This window comes from Balaenoptera ricei, chromosome 9, assembly GCF_028023285.1.
Source record: "Balaenoptera ricei isolate mBalRic1 chromosome 9, mBalRic1.hap2, whole genome shotgun sequence".
In the NCBI taxonomy this organism is placed as follows: Eukaryota; Metazoa; Chordata; class Mammalia; order Artiodactyla; family Balaenopteridae; genus Balaenoptera; species Balaenoptera ricei.
The window spans coordinates 26,961,568-26,977,590 of NC_082647.1; the positions used below are offsets into that span (position 1 = coordinate 26,961,568).

The 16,023-nt window shown below is 33.4% G+C and overlaps 1 protein-coding gene across 3 annotated transcripts in view; it reads left to right on the forward strand.

Annotated features, from left to right (window-relative positions):
- The window catches only part of POT1 (protection of telomeres 1), an 88,992-nt gene that overhangs the window by 45,953 nt on the left and 27,016 nt on the right, over positions 1 to 16,023 (forward strand). For all 3 annotated transcript variants that reach the window (XM_059933473.1, XM_059933474.1, XM_059933475.1), the window contains 3 exons: positions 6,013 to 6,143; positions 9,611 to 9,901; positions 14,618 to 14,773. In XM_059933473.1, the coding sequence (XP_059789456.1) occupies positions 6,013 to 6,143; positions 9,611 to 9,901; positions 14,618 to 14,773 (578 nt within the window). The remainder of the gene's footprint in view (positions 1 to 6,012; positions 6,144 to 9,610; positions 9,902 to 14,617; positions 14,774 to 16,023) is intronic.

Genomic DNA, 16,023 nt, shown 5'->3' on the forward strand with positions numbered 1-16,023 from the left:
TTGGCTATGGACCATAGTTTGCCAATTCACGATTTATAATACTGTGCTCTCTCCTTTGTCCTCTTACACTCACAATTCAGTTAACTCCTCTTTAAGTAGCCTTAAACATACATCTTCTTTTATTGCTTTTGTTTTTCCACTAGGATTTAACTCTTGTTCAGATACCTCAGGAGATACTCTTTTTTGTCTCCTTTTCTTCTTTTATTCTTTCAGTTTATGAGTCAAAAAATAATTATTACAAGAATGTACAAATGCATATAAGCCTCATAAGAATGAATTATTGTAGAATCTTTCTATGGTGTTTGTGGGGTTTCTGTGATGCCTCTGGAGTAAATTATAGGTAAAGTTTCATTATAATGATATGTTATTCTTCAGTAATGAACTCTCCTTTAGTATGTTTCAAGATAAATGCATGAAATAGTAAATAATACAGAGTTAAGATACAGTATAATTTTACCTACTTAGGAAAACTCTCAACCCTCCATCACAGTTTTAAGCATAATATTTTACTTTCTTTGGGATTGTTGTTGATGTTTTAAAAAGCATGCAACATGGAGACAGTGTGGTGTTCTGGTTAAATGAAGAAACAGGAGTCAGATATGCTGAGTTATATGTGACCTATAAGACATTCACACTTGGATACCTTGCCTAGAATTTTTAAGAAACTAAGTTCTCTCGTTTGTAAACTGTTACATACAACTATCTAAGAATTCAGGGAGATAATGCATATAAATTGCTTAGCACACTACCTGACATATAGTAAGCCCTCAGTAATTGCTGACTGCTAAATAATGTAATTTCTGCCTAGTTATAGGCCTGGGAATAAGATATCTTGCTAACATAAGTACTGTATTTTTGTTTTGTTTTCTGTCTGAGAAGTAAAGTGGATTATTCCATTTCTATAAATTCATTTAGAATATTGACATTTTGCACATTATTAATCATTATTTGATAACCCCAAACTGTATTTAGGACTGTAAATATCTTTTACCATAATATATTCTTTAACATTAAACATAATTTCAGACTCTGATTAAACTTCAGTCATGGTATGAAATTTAATTTAAGGTCTCTTGTGTTTTGAACTGCAAGGTTGGGTGTGAAATTTATAAAACCTTTTGTTTTCACCACTTTTCTAAAATATGAATGCTTATTGTACTGCTCACCAAGGATCCAGGGCCGTCTTAAGGCTGTCTATTTATCCAGTGCCAAGCTTAAGTGTCAGTTTCCAGTTATTCTAGAAAATGTCATCTGGATCATTAATTCTGCCTTTACTGTGATGAGTCATTACATGTACAAGGAGTATAAACTCTATATACCAGCAAATGTTGGCATATAAAATAACACACAAGCTGAGATTATAGCATTAGTTTTTAAGGATGTAAATCAATAAAAGGAAAATGTAAACTTCATAGGAGAAGGTGCCATGCCTTGTTCATTTAATATTCTTCCTGAATAGTAGCTATATCTAGCACTAGGTAGACACTCAAAAAATTTTAGTTTAACTTATGTAAAAAAATTTTTTTAATTGGATTGGAAAATAGTAAAGCAGAGACTAAGTAGGGTTCCTTGCTGCTAAAATACAAAATTCTAACCAGCACTGAGATATTTGGCATTCTAGGGTGGTGGAGGGAATTCCTACGGAGATTTAAATTCTAGAGAGGTTTATTCAAACTGTGCAAGCTTGGTCATTCACCTATAGTTAGTATCTATGGTGATTCTGCTGTTGCATAACATTCACTCCACTGCCACCACTGTTAAGATCCTTACTGAATTGTCTTATTTGCGTACAAATTCTCAGTATTTTGTCACTCTATATATATATATATATATATATGCAGTATAGATGTTTTTTGCTTTCACGGAACTCTTGCTTTATGGAAAGATTCTCTTTTTTCTTTCTTTGTTAATAAAATCTTATTTTATAAAAGGATTTGAGCACCAGGTGAGTCTCTTTGGCTTGCACTTGGGAAAAGTCATCGGTAGTACTTCCGATGAAAGAGAAAGAAAGGAACAGAGACTTAACATATGATAGTTCAGGTATGCAGTGCACAAGTGTGCACCATCTAAGGAGATACCATTTTCATCCACATGGAGTCACTTAGATGAAAGCACACCTGTGTAGATTTCAGGCCAAGTCCTATTGCAGCTGAGGAGTGCCCTCCTCTGCATAAATCTACACCAGCACGTAGAGCCATCCCTTTGACCCAGTCAGAATTCTGAGCATGCACATACACACCCTGGCACACACGCCTGTTGTGTTGCTCTCTGGACAATCCCCTGCGGTCACTTCCCTCTCTCAGCAGTCCCTGGCCACCCTAACTCGGAACCTGACACAGACACTTCAAGGGGAGTGGGAAGGAGGAAGGGCCTCGAGAAGGAATGTGTGCATTGCAGGTGGCACATGTGTCCCTGTTTCTGAGGGTTTGTATAAAAAGGCCAGAATGTATGTGCCAAGGCTGCTACTCTCTTGGGCTCAGTAAAGTTCCTCTGTAAAGCTGTCTAAGTTGTACAGCATTTCTATTTAAGAAAGAGGAGTCTTTTTCTAAATCTGCACAAAGATACTGCAAAAGCTAATGGCGACCCTATATTAGACCCTCTAGACAGTGGGCCTACACAGTGTTTCTCAAAGTGTCATCTGGAGTCCTTTGCAATCTATCAAGTCATCTTTGGGAAGGCTGGCATTTTCCCGGAAAAACGAAACCATGAGACAGTTTTCAATATTTTGAAATTTAGGTTAAGCCTGATTTTTTTTTTTTTTTAACTAAAGCCCCAGGTTTTGTTTGTTTGTTTGTTTGTTTTTCCCAGTTATTCCATTCTTTTTTTTTTTTAATATAGATTTATTTACTTATTTTTGACTGCGTTGGGTCTTCACTGCTGCGCGTGGGCTTTCTCCAGTTGCGGCAAGCGGGGGCTACTCTTCCTTGCGGTGTGTAGGCCTCTCATTGTGGTGGCCTCTCTCATTTCGGAGCTTGAGCTCTAGGTGCGCCAGCTTCAATAGCTGTGGCACGTGGGCTCAGTAGTTGTGTCTCGCGGGCTCTAGAGTGCAGGCTCAGTATTTGTGGTGCACGGGTTTAGTTGCTCTGCGACATGTGCAATCTTCCTGGACCAGGGCTCGAACCCGTGTCCCCTTCATTGGCAGGCGGATTCTTAACCACTGCGCCACCAGGGAAGTCCCTCTATTCTTCAATGTCATGTACATGCTACAAAGACTGGTCTCTGTCATTTCATCCTGGCTAACATTTAAATTCAGCTATTGTTATTTATGCCTGCTAAATTTGCAGCTTTCTTGGTGTATCATAACCCCAGTTTACAAAAGTGGCTCACTGTGAAGCATTTAAAGTGAAAGGAGTAATCTAGAATCACTGCAGCTTAAAATAACACTATAAGTAGTAAATCGTTCTCTGGTATAAATATGAAATGTGAGTTTGTGTATTCTATTACAAATAAATCTGTGATACGTGATCTTGCAGAAGCTGCAGGAAACAAAAATGTAAAGACACCAAGTTTGATCATGTGTACCTGAATTGAGTTTCATTAGATTAGTGATCTCTTTGCCCTTGTGTTTAGTCTGTCATGAAATTGTATGAAACTTAAAACCTTCAGAGCATTTGTGTTTTATTCAAAGTACATTCATCGTTATCCATAGTGTCTAACGCGCTGCTACCTGTCTTTGCATTCAACTTCTGGTCCATCTAATAATGAGTAAAGGACTTCTTCGGTCAATCTTCTTCTCTGTGACTATTGGCAAAAAAATTTCAGTTCTGAATTCTTAACTGAATTCTTAAAGCTGAAGAAGAAACTTCAAAGATAGTTTTCAAACTTGGTTTATATCTTCTTGAAAGGTGTTATAACACATTGAGCAGCGGCGCAGTGCAGTAGGGATGATTAATTTCACTCTTGCATCACTTCCTCTAGGCAAGTTTCTCATTTTCCCATTTTAAAAATTAATTTAGTCTTTTTAAAGCGTAGATAGGAATAATGATGAAATAATTTATAGGATAATGAAATAGCAAAATATTTTGAGATAAAGGAAAATAGATGACTAAGATTCTGTAATGTATCTTAGATTTATAAAAGGGTACAATAGAGCCATATGATCATCACAAGAAGAATGTGTTTTATTCTATTAAAAAATCAGTAAAATTTATCTTTAATCTTTGGAAGACTGCTAAGAAAGAAAAAAAAAAAAAAATGTCCTGAAGTAACACTCCTTACAAATAGTTAAAACTACTGAAAATGGAAACTCCAAAACTAAATTGGGTCCAGTAGATCCTGTATATCAAGAGACAAAGATGTAGTATCTTTTTACTCTTTGAAGATGCTTATTAAGGTTTTGTTTTTAAAGTTTTTTATGTTCTCTGAATTGATTATTGTCCCCTCCTCACAGAATCAGGTTTCTCTTTCTCCTCTTGCCCTCCATTCCTCTCCTCTCTCCTTTCCTCTCTCCCCACTTCCCCCATTCCTTCCCCCTTTCTCGCCACTCCTCCTCTCTTCTCCTCCACCTCCTCCCCTCCCCAGTGTCCTTCCTTCTATCCATTGTTGTTCTGTGTCTGGTAATGGTTTACTGTTTACAAATTTACAAATGTAGGTATGGTTTATTTTAGGTTGTAGACATTTGTTTCCTTTGCTTTGTGTATAATGAGTTTGTTTTTTCAACTGGATCTCTTTTTTTGAATGGGAAATCTAACAGTCTGACAGAGACAAATAGTACTTACATAGGGCACATTGATTGAAAGTGTCAGTCTAAGGTGGGTGGGAAGAGAGCCTTCTGACTGTAGACCCCCTAATGTGATAATGCAGATGGATTTATTCTGGGTGCTAACACCCTCATTAGAAGCCTTACCACTTCCAGGTCTATCAGTGAAACTTCCTTGGAAAGCAGCCTGTGTTCCAGGAAGGGCTTGGTGTTAAAGACTGAGATACCCTACCTGCCTACCTGAAGTTATTTTCAAGGGGAGTGAGGGTTAGGATGGGTGCTCATTGAAAGTTGTTCTATGTGTAAACTTTTCATGAGCCCTGATTTTGGCTCTATTTTTCACTGTCACCCTTAATCCCAACGGCTCCCATCTTTGCTGTAGCTACTTTAGAGTATCTTCTGGATGCATCCTCCTCTGTCCATTTGATCCCTTAACCATTTACTTTCCCAACTTCCTGAAATATGTTGATATCTTCTCTCCCTCTCCTTCACTCCCCTCTCCTCTCCTCTCCCTTCACTGTTCTGGGTTTATCCTTTTCTATGTCTATACTGTCCCAAGTATATTACTGAGAAGGAAGGAAGTCAACACATAACTCTCAGTGTGCAATTTTCTGAAACATGTATATTAAAAGGTAGCATCTATTACAGTTTTTGCTGCCACCAGTGATTGAAGTTACTTGTTTTCATGGCAACCCAACTATCATTAAATTTTTTTTTTCCTGCCAGCTTAAATTATATAAAATTGCTCTCATTCTAATGTGTAACCTTTTATAGATAACTAGCAAATCATCATTTTCCCTTTTGAGTTGTTCTTACATAGTTTTCTATGAGTTGTTTGTTCATTTGCCTTTCATATTTACTGTAAAATCTGGGTTTTATAACCAGTTTTCATAGTATCTTTATACAGTATATTGACTCTTCATCACATTTGCTGCAAATATCTTCTAGTTTTTTGCTTTCACTCTAAATTTAATTGTGTTTATTTTAGAAATTATATTATTTGAATATGTTTATCTGCTTCATGGTTTCTAAACTTTGAGGTAATAAAGTTATTACACCTCCAGACAATTTATATTAAGTACGGTTTTTATTTTTGTTTCATTAAACTTTCTAAAATGAATTTTTGTAGAACACTTTTGCAAAATAATTTGGCAGTGCATTTTGAGAGACAAGAAAATTTCTTTATGTTTTGATCCTATTCTTAGAAGACTTAATTAAAGGGAAGAATAATGTTTGGTGTTTTGAACTCAGTATTATTTTGTCAAATGCTTTGAAATACGAAAAGTCAGGTAAAATATTTTTGTGTTTTCCAGATTATTGCTCAGTTGTAACAATTGTGGACCAGACGCATGTAAAGTTAACCTGCCTGTTCTTTAGTGGAAATTATGAAGCCCTTCCAATGATTTATAAAAATGGAGATATTGTTCGCTTTCACAGGCTGAAGGTATAATTCTTACTGTTTAGAACTTATATTTGTTTGAAGAGAACACTGTATTGTTCACTAAAACTAGTTACACTAATTATGTGGTTGCTTTGTTAGAACATGATGTCAGGCATTTCAAGAGACAAGAAGAAATGTAAATAGTATCAGACTTCAAATGATTTATATTAGGAAACCTCTTCATTTGAACAAACTACCTGACCTCCTTCCACAGAAATGTGTTAGCTGCCGCGATTCGGACTAGTTGCATTCCGTAAGAAAACATTTAATAAAAAGGTAGAGCTATTAGATAGTATGTGATTTTTTAAAAATCAGCTTTTTAACACTTTAATATTTTCAGTCTTTTAGGTTTTAAACATTTCAGTCCCTTCATAGTTTGCTTTTGTTACATGGGTTTCCACGCAACCCCTTCACTATCTTGGTTGTCTTTTCTTCTAATGCTTCAGTTTACCTGTGGTCCTCATGGTCACTGATGCTCATAAATGAGTGCAATACTCCAGATGTCTTCTAGTCTTAAGATATGGTGGGAAATAACTCTCTTGCTCTATTAATGCCTTTTCCTTGAGAATAGAAGAATAGTGGAGAACATTTGCTTAAAGATAAAGAGAACTAGAAATATTACTATTGTAGCACTATATTACAGGCTTATCCAGACTTCAAAAAAATAGCTTATTTCTCACACACTGCTGTTTCCTATAGAACAGTTGACCCTGAACAGCACAGTTCTGAACTGCTCGGGTCCACTGACGTGCAGATTCTTTTCAGTAGTAAACACTGCAGTACTACAGGATCCCACGGTTAGTTGAATCCATGGATGCTGAACTGAGGATAGAGGGCCAACTGTAAGTTATAAGGGGATTTTCAACTGCACGGATGGTCGGTGCCCCTAACCCCCGTGTTCAGGGACCAACTGTATTTGTAATTCTTGCTATTGTTTAATTGAAGTAAAATATACATCTCTCTTTTCACAGTATTAGCATGCTCATGTTACTAACACTCTAGAAACGTCCTTTGTACCCCTACCTGGGGTTGTCATTCACATTTCCCCTACCCCCAAGAGTAAATAATCTCATAACTTCTAACAACATATATAGTTTCATATATATTTGTTCTTTATATAAAGGAAAAACACTATAGTTTTTTTTTGTTTTTTGTTTTTGTTTTTTTTTCGTTTCTGGCTTATGCTTGTGTGAGTCAACTGTACTATTGCATATAGTTTTACTTTGTTCATTTTCACTGCTAAATGGTATTCCATTGTTTGAATACACCAGAAATTATATATTTATTCTATTGGTCATTTAGTTAGTTTTCAGTTTGAGGCTACTATGCTGCTATAAACAGTCTAGTACATATCTTTTACTGAATATATATAATTATATGTAATATAATATATACGTTTATATGTAATTATGTAATTATAATATATTACATATTATATATTGTATAATGCATAGATATATATGCATTTCAGTTGATTGTATACCAAGGAGTGCGGTTCGTGAGTTCAAGGTTGTGCATATATTAGCCTTTAGTTTTCCAAAGTGTTTTTTACCAACTTACACTCCCATTAGAGATATAAGAGAATTCCAGTTGTTCCACATTTTCACCAGCACTTGATGTTTTCCATTTTTTTGAATTTTAACCATTCTGTTGCATATGTATTAGTATCTTATTGTGGTTTTAACTTGAATTTCCCTGAAAATTTATGAAATTGAGAACCTTTTAAAATTTGTATGTCTTCTGAAGTAAAAAGTGTTCATTTGAGCCTTTTGCTCATTATAGAATTTTTAACTTTTTTAAATTATTTCTGAAAGTTCTTTATATATTTAGGCTACAGATCTTTTGTCAGGTATATGGATTGTGAATATCTTTTCCCACTCTACGGATTGCCTGTTTACCCTCTTAGTGATGTCTTTTGATGAACAAAAGTTCTTTATTTTAATATAGTCTACTTTATTAACTTTTGTTTTATGGTCAGTACTTTTTAATTTCCTGTTTAAGAACTCTTTGTCTACTCACTTCATGAAGATGGCGTCTAAGTTTTCCTCGAGGTCATTTATTATTTTCCTGTTTCATATTTAGATCTGTAATTTTCTTTTCCTATAATGTCTTTGACAAATTTTGAAATTAAAGTTTTGCTGCCTCATGAAAATAGGAAATGTGCCCTCCTTTTCAGTTCTAGAGTTTGTGCAAGATTACTGTTGGTTTTTTTTTCGTACTTAAATGCTTGGAATAATGCACTGGTAAAGCTATCTGAGCCTGGTGATTCCTTTATTAATAGATTTTATTAATGAATTAACATTTCTTTAAGAGGAATGAGATCATTCCGATTTTTTATTTTTCTATCAACTTTGATATATATAATTTTTAGAAAAGTTTATTTCATCCAAATTGTCAAATTTATTGATAATGCTACTTACCTATTAGATGCTTACAGAATTTGTAATGATAAATCCTTTTTTGCAGTCTTGATATTATAATTTGTGTTTCTTCTCTTTTTTTCCAGATCATTCATTCTAGGTTTATCATTTTTATTCATCTCTTCAGAGAACCAGTTTTTAGCTTTGATTTTCTCTATTGTATGTTTCTATTTCTCCTACCTTGATTATGTTTTCTTTCTACTTTCCTTGGATTTGAAATAATATTCTTTGTGCAGCTTCTTGAGATAGAAGCCTACATTTCTGATTTTTAACCTTTCTTCTTTTGTAAAATATTCACTTATTTCTATAAATTTTTCTCTATGTATTGAATACTACTTTAGTTATATCCAACAAGTTTTAGCACATCACAACTTAAGTATTCTTCAGTTCAATATATTTTCTAATTTCCAATAAATATATAAATACATTTATTAATATCAGACAGTATTACAGGAGACTAAAGGAGGTATTTCATAAGTTCAAAAGGGTTGCTTTATGAAGAAGATATAACAGTCATAAATGCATGTGCATCTAATAACTGAGCCTTGAAATTCAGAAAGCCAATGTTTTTAAGGCATATCTCAGCTCTCTCAGTCAGACTGATGAGCCCTTAGCCTCAGCTGCATTTTACTCACTTCAAACTCTTATATTTTAAGTGTTCTAGTTTTCCCTATAATATTCATAAGTAACTATTACTTATTATCCTTTTTCCTTTTATAAATTATACCTTAATAAAAAAAACTAATAGATGTTTTGTTAGTAAAACTACAAGCCTGATAGTATTAGGGAGGCTGCCACCTAGCTCTTTAAAAAATAAAAATAATTTTGCATAGTGTTTTACAGTTTACATGGTGCTTGTGGATTTTGATATAGCCCAGTAGATTTTATAATTTCATATGCTAATTAAATGAAATATTTAAAGAATTATGTCCTCTATTAACTATGATGGCAAGATTTTATAATCTCACAAGTGTTTCCAGTTCCTAGGTTCTGCATCAGTAACCTGTTTTGTTTGTTGCTGTTTTGTTTTCTACTTTGCCACTTTCTTAGATCCAAGTATATAAAAAGGAGACTCAAGGTATCACCAGCTCTGGCTTTGCATCTTTGACATTTGAGGGAACTTTGGGAGCTCCTATCATACCTCGTACTTCAAGCAAGTGTTTTAACTTCACCGCTGAGGACCACAAAATGGTAGAAGCCTTACGTGTTTGGGCATCTACTCATATTTCACCTTCTTCAACGTTAGTGAAATTGTGTGATGTCCAGCCAATGCAGTATTTTGACCTGACTTGTCAGCTCTTGGGCAAAGCAGAAGTGGATGGAGCATCATTTCTTCTAAAGGTAGATATTTTTAAATACTTGAAATTGTGTTGTAAGTTACCATGACCTATAAGCCTATAAAGAGCTTATATTTCAGCATTCTGATGGAATAAATATGCATACTGTGTATTAAGAACTTAAAATCTAACCATTTTTAATGAGCCTGTAATTTCTATGCAACTTTACTCTTGAACTTCTCTTCTTTATCCTATACTTCTAGAGAAAAATAGTATTACCAGATCTACATTTTAAGTATAGTATTGTTTATGTTGTGTTTATATATTTCTTATTAGTACTAACAAAATGAGTTGTTTTCTATTGCTATTTTTAAGTTGCAGTTCTAAAAATGCATATTTCTGTTTCTCTGTCAAGATGTAGCCTTCCTTCTCACTCATTTGCCTTCTTCTTGGCCCATTGATGTTGGATTCTCTTCCCATGTTATTTCACTGTTTGCTTCATAGGTAGATCATGGATGGTTTTGAAGTGTTTATTTTTCTTGTTATATTTTATTTTGTTCTTAAATCTGCAGGAAAAAAAAGTGGCATAAGACCCACCTAATCTTTGTTTACCCCTATCCCAATTTATTCATGAAGAGCTTCTGGAGAGGACAGTTGTCTGATACCATCCTCACCTACCTAGCCTAGGCAGGATGCATTTAAACAAACACTGCTTCAGCCCTGCTTCTCTGGTTCTTTCTTTAACTTCTGACTCTTTGGAAAGATGGAACAGGAAATGGAGTACAGTGGCCCTTGGACAAATATTGGGGTTTAGCATTATTATCAGTTATACCTTGCCCATATTAAAGAACAGTGAAGATAGAAATTATTGAATAAAATACAAAGTTTTTGAAGTTGAAAATAGCACATATTTATATACACATGAAATACTCTGAAAAAGTAAATGCATGCTATAAAAAAACATAAATAAGTTAAGTATGACAAAATTGAAGCTAGAGCAACATAAAATCATCCAAACAAAATGAGAAAATCTTAGGTCAGCCAGTCATACTTTATGCCCAGAGTGACATATTTAACAAATGAGTGTTTGCTAATCACTGAACACTTCCAATGACAAAAAATCGGCTGTGCAGAGAAGTATTCTCCACCTTTTGGCTGCTGTATTGAGCGTAAATTCTTAAATTCTGAGATAAAACCTGCCACCTTTTAGCTGACGTAGCTGAATCTACATTTTCCTTCTAAAGCAAGAAAACATGCCTGCATCCCATTTTTATAGATAGCCTTTTCGGATAAGTAAAAACAGCTTTCATGTAGATATTATTTTAAAATACAGCATTCGGAAGTGAATGTAAGAAATTACATTAGTAAGACTTTCTTGAGGACAATTTAAAAGAAATCTCAAAAGTCTCTCTATGCTCTTTGTCTCAACAACTCTATTTTCATGAATTTATTTTATAGTAATAATTTAAAATGTGGAAAAATGCCTTTAAAGGAATATTTATCCTTATATTTCTTGCAGTAACAAAAATCAGAAAAAACATACTAGCAATGGAGAATTTTGTGAATTATTTATGTGTTGTGGAATACGCTGTGACTAAAATGACATTGTAGACATATACTTATTGATATAGAAATTCACAATATTCTCTTTAGTGATTAATGTACTTTCATTTATATACTAAAAATGTATTAGATGCATAGCAAAAAATATATTGAGAGGACTACATAGCAATATTTTGCTCATTTTATCTATGGGAAGTCAAATTTTAAGTGATTTTTTTTTTCTGAAATTGATTTTCCTATCCCAAACTAGGAATAATTTTTTTTAATTTTGTTTTGAAAACAAAAGGAGCCAGACCTTACTCCAGATGAGTTCGGGTCAGCATGGAATAGCGTAATTATTTCCTGTCTCAACTGAGATATGATGCTAATATTGGTCTCTTTATTAGTAACTATAATACATTCATTTTAATTATTCTAGTAGATATGATTCCCCCAAATACTGTTGTTTCTAAAAGAAGTTAATTTTAATTATAGGTTATTAAGACTATAATGTTAATAAGAAGAGATTAAAGGCTATGGTTGGAGATAGACTCAAAGATAAAATTTAGAGCCTTAAATGTCTTCATGAACAAAGAAAGAAAAAAAAAGCGTAGCGTATCAGAATAATCTTTCAAGTCAAGAAATTGAAAAAGTAACAAACAGAATTATAGAAAGTATGAGGTAGTATTTTAATAAGGTATTTAATTTTTGGATAGGTAATTTTAACATTGCCTAGAAATTTAAAAGATATTTTTAAGTGATATATAGTAAAAAATTTCTCTCCTTGACTTCCTCTCTTGTCCCCATTCTACTATAATAATAAAAATAACATTAACATTTCAAATTGTCAAAGAAGGATTGTTAAATGGTGATTGTTATCTATTTGGAAAAAAGAATTAGATCTGTATAAAATATGCAGATACCTAACAGATTGAGTTTTGATACAAGATTACAAAAGTTCCAGAATTTCAACACAAGGTCTGACTTATACTCTACTCTCTCAGCCCCTCCTTCAGAAGACTCATGGATTGGTCTGTAAAGCCATTTTAAAGTCTCAAAAACACATATACAAAATGAAAGAACAAATTCCAAGTGAAGAAAAATGCGACATAATGTTACTACTCCCAAAGTGATTGTCCTGGTTCTTTGAATAATTTAGGAAACAGAGTGAGTGACACAAACTCATGATTGTTTATTTACAATTTAGCACTGTCACCAACATTATTCAGTACTTTCTCTGTAATCTGACACTGGCAGACACCTGTATAGATATGCGGTGTTTTCCAAACAACCCAGTCAAAAAATAAGCGGAAGACCGAAATAGACATTTCTCCAAAGAAGACTTACAGATAGCCAACAGGCACATGAAAAGATGCTCAACATCACTAATTCTTAAAGAAATGCAAATTAAAACTACAGTGAGGTACTGCCTCAAACTGGTCAGAATGCCCATCATTAAAAAGTCTACAAATAACAAGTGCTGGAGAGGATGTGGAGAAAAGGGAACCCTCCTACATTGTTGGTAAGAATGTAAATTGGTGCAACCCCTATGGAGAACAGTATGGAGGTTATTTTAAAAACTGAAAATAGAGTTCACATGATTCAGCAATCCTATTCCTGGGCATATATCTGGAAAAGACAAAAACTCTAATTTGAAAAGATACATCCAATTTTCATAGCAGCACTATTTACAGTAGCCTTGACATGGAAGCCACCTAAATGTCTATTAACGGATAAAGAATATGTGGTGTATATATACAGTGGAATATTACTCAGCCATAAAAAAAGAATGAAATAATGCCATTTGCAGCAACATGGATGGACCTAGAAATTATAGTAATAAGTGAAGTAAGTCAGAGAAAGGCAAACATCATATGATATCACTTATATGTGGAATCTAAGCAAATGATACAAAAGAACTTATTTACAAAACAGAAATAGATTCACAGACATAGAAAACAAATTTATGGTTACCAAAAGGGAAAGGATGGGGGGGAAGGATAAATTAGGAGTTTGGGATTAACAGATACACACGACTGTATATAAAATAGATAAGCAACAAGGACCTATGTATAGCACAGGGAACTATATTCAATATCTTATAATAACCTATAATGGAAAATAATCTGAAAAAGATATATGTGTGTGTGTCTGTGTATGTGTATAACTGAATCACTTTGCTGTACACCTGAAACTAGCACAACATTGTAAATCAACTATACTTCAATTTTAAAAAAAAATAACAGTTAAAAAAAAAAAAGGAAATGTGTTTTCTATTTAAGTAGACTGTTCACTCTTACCCAGCCGAAGTTCTGACATGCAGAGGCATTCTCACCTCTCTCCAAATGTCTTTTGTCCCTCCCTGTTATAGCATAGCATAGCCTCAAGCTCTTCTCTTCCAGCCCTAGCACAGCACAGGCTAGCTCAGGTCTTCAGGACGGGATAGTGCATACTCGTCCTGGGCCCCTGTTCCCATCCTTACCTCAAGGTGACTTAAATAGCAATCCAACCTACCTTTCCCTTTCCATCACCCATGATTGTCATTCATTTGTGTTCATAACATCTAACATAAACAAAATATTCATATCTGTACTTTCAAAGGCCTTTTCCAAATCAGAACAAAGTGGAAAAATGGGCAGAGGTCAGATTAGTTCCCTAAAAGCTAGGAATTTACACTTAAGAAAATTAGCAGAGATACTTGTAAAGGTTTATATACAAGATGGTAATTACTAAATTATTTAAAATAGCAAAAATTTTGAAAGAAGTCAAATGGCCAAAAAAGGGATTGGTTTAATAAATTTGTTTGCATCTATAACGTAAAGTAATGTGAAGCCATTGAAAATCCTGTTTTAGAAGAATATTTAAATTGCCTGAAAAACTGCCCAGCAATAAATTAAGAAATGAAAAGCAGAATAGAATGCCAGTTTGGTAAAAAGAAAAAAAGACATATATATTACAAATACATAGAAGAAAAAAAAGATAAGTAAATTCAACAATATATTAATAGTTTTTCTAAGCTCATAGCTGTTTGAATTTTTTTCCTTACATTTTATTCATTACCTATACATATGTAGTCCTTTTACAGTCAGGAAAGAATATACATCATATTCAAAGTTTAACAGATATTTGGGGGAATATATTTAATTACTTTTAAGCTATGTCACCAGCAAATAAAACTCTTCTAGCCTCCACAATTTTACAAAAAGATCATTAAACTTTTTTTCTATTTCTTGTGCAGGTATGGGATGGCACCAAGACCCCATTCCCATCTTGGAGAGTCTTAATACAAGACCTTGTTCTTGAAGGTGATTTAAGTCACATCCACCGGGTGCAGAATCTGACAATAGACATTTTAGTCTATGACAACCATGTTCAAGTGGCCAAATCTTTAAAGGTGATGTTGTGTAGCAAGCATGTTTGCTCTTTTGTATTTTTATAAATTTTAGGGTAAATCACATGTTAGATGATATTTGGGGTCTAGAAACTAACTACAAATTAATTTTTTTCTTTAATTTGTAAAATGTGTATTTAAATTATTAGAAGATATATTAAATTATAATGGCTTGAACAGCTTTTTTAAAGTTAAAGAATGTTTCCTGAATATCTTAAAGCTGTGCCCAGTTTCACTATGGAAATAAAGAAAAATTTTTTTCTGCAATAAAATTTGCCTTAAAATAACAAAGGATGTATAAAATATTTGTAAACTTAAATGATAAGCTCTTTTACTTGGTTTGATAAAATCCAGTCTTTAACTTTTTACTCATTAATCTAAGAAATTGTTAATCCACCTCTAAAATATATTGATAAATTGTCTGTGTGTACCATACAGTTTATTAGAATTTGCTCACTGTTTTTGAGATGCGGTTTTCTAGGTAAAATAACGCTGCTTAGTTTTGGCACTTCTTGCTTATTAATAACATTTTGAGGAATATTTTTCTTCATTTTACCGTGTCTTCTATTTGCAAGTAACCTTTCTTGCAAAGAATGCTGTCATTGATAATAATGATAATAATAGTAACATTTGTTAAGCACTTCATATGTATTTAGCACTGTCCTGTGCAATAGGTACTGTCATCATTTCTGTTTTACAAATGAGAAAACTGAGGCACTCAGAGGCCCAAGATTTCGCAGCTACTTGGGTAAAGCCTGTATTTGAATGTACATCTGTTTCCAGAGCTAATCTTCTTAAGCAGTATAAAGAAATTAATTTCTTTATTGCAAATAGCTTCCATCCTACATTTAGGGAGTTATATAACCTACTTATAGGAAGAAAATAGGGAAAGTGAATTGTAATTTCTTTAGATCTGAATTTTAGTGCCCGGTTTATTTTTTGCAAATAAATGTTCTTGGGGAAGGAAATATTTCCCCTTTTATACTGTGTTACAAAGAAGCCCACCCAACTCAATAAATTAGGTTAAAGTCCAGGTCAAGGAAGGTGATAACTGTACTCTTTTGTCCTTTATGAGTGTTCATACCTTTCATATCAGAAAATTGACAACGATATATTTTTGATGCTTTTACTTGATTTTATCTGCATTGATTAGCTTATTTCAAAAATAAATTTAATGATAAAGCCAATTCTAAAGTCTTTTTAAAATACAGATAGAGTTCTTTTACGAATGAAAAAGATTTACATTTTAGATT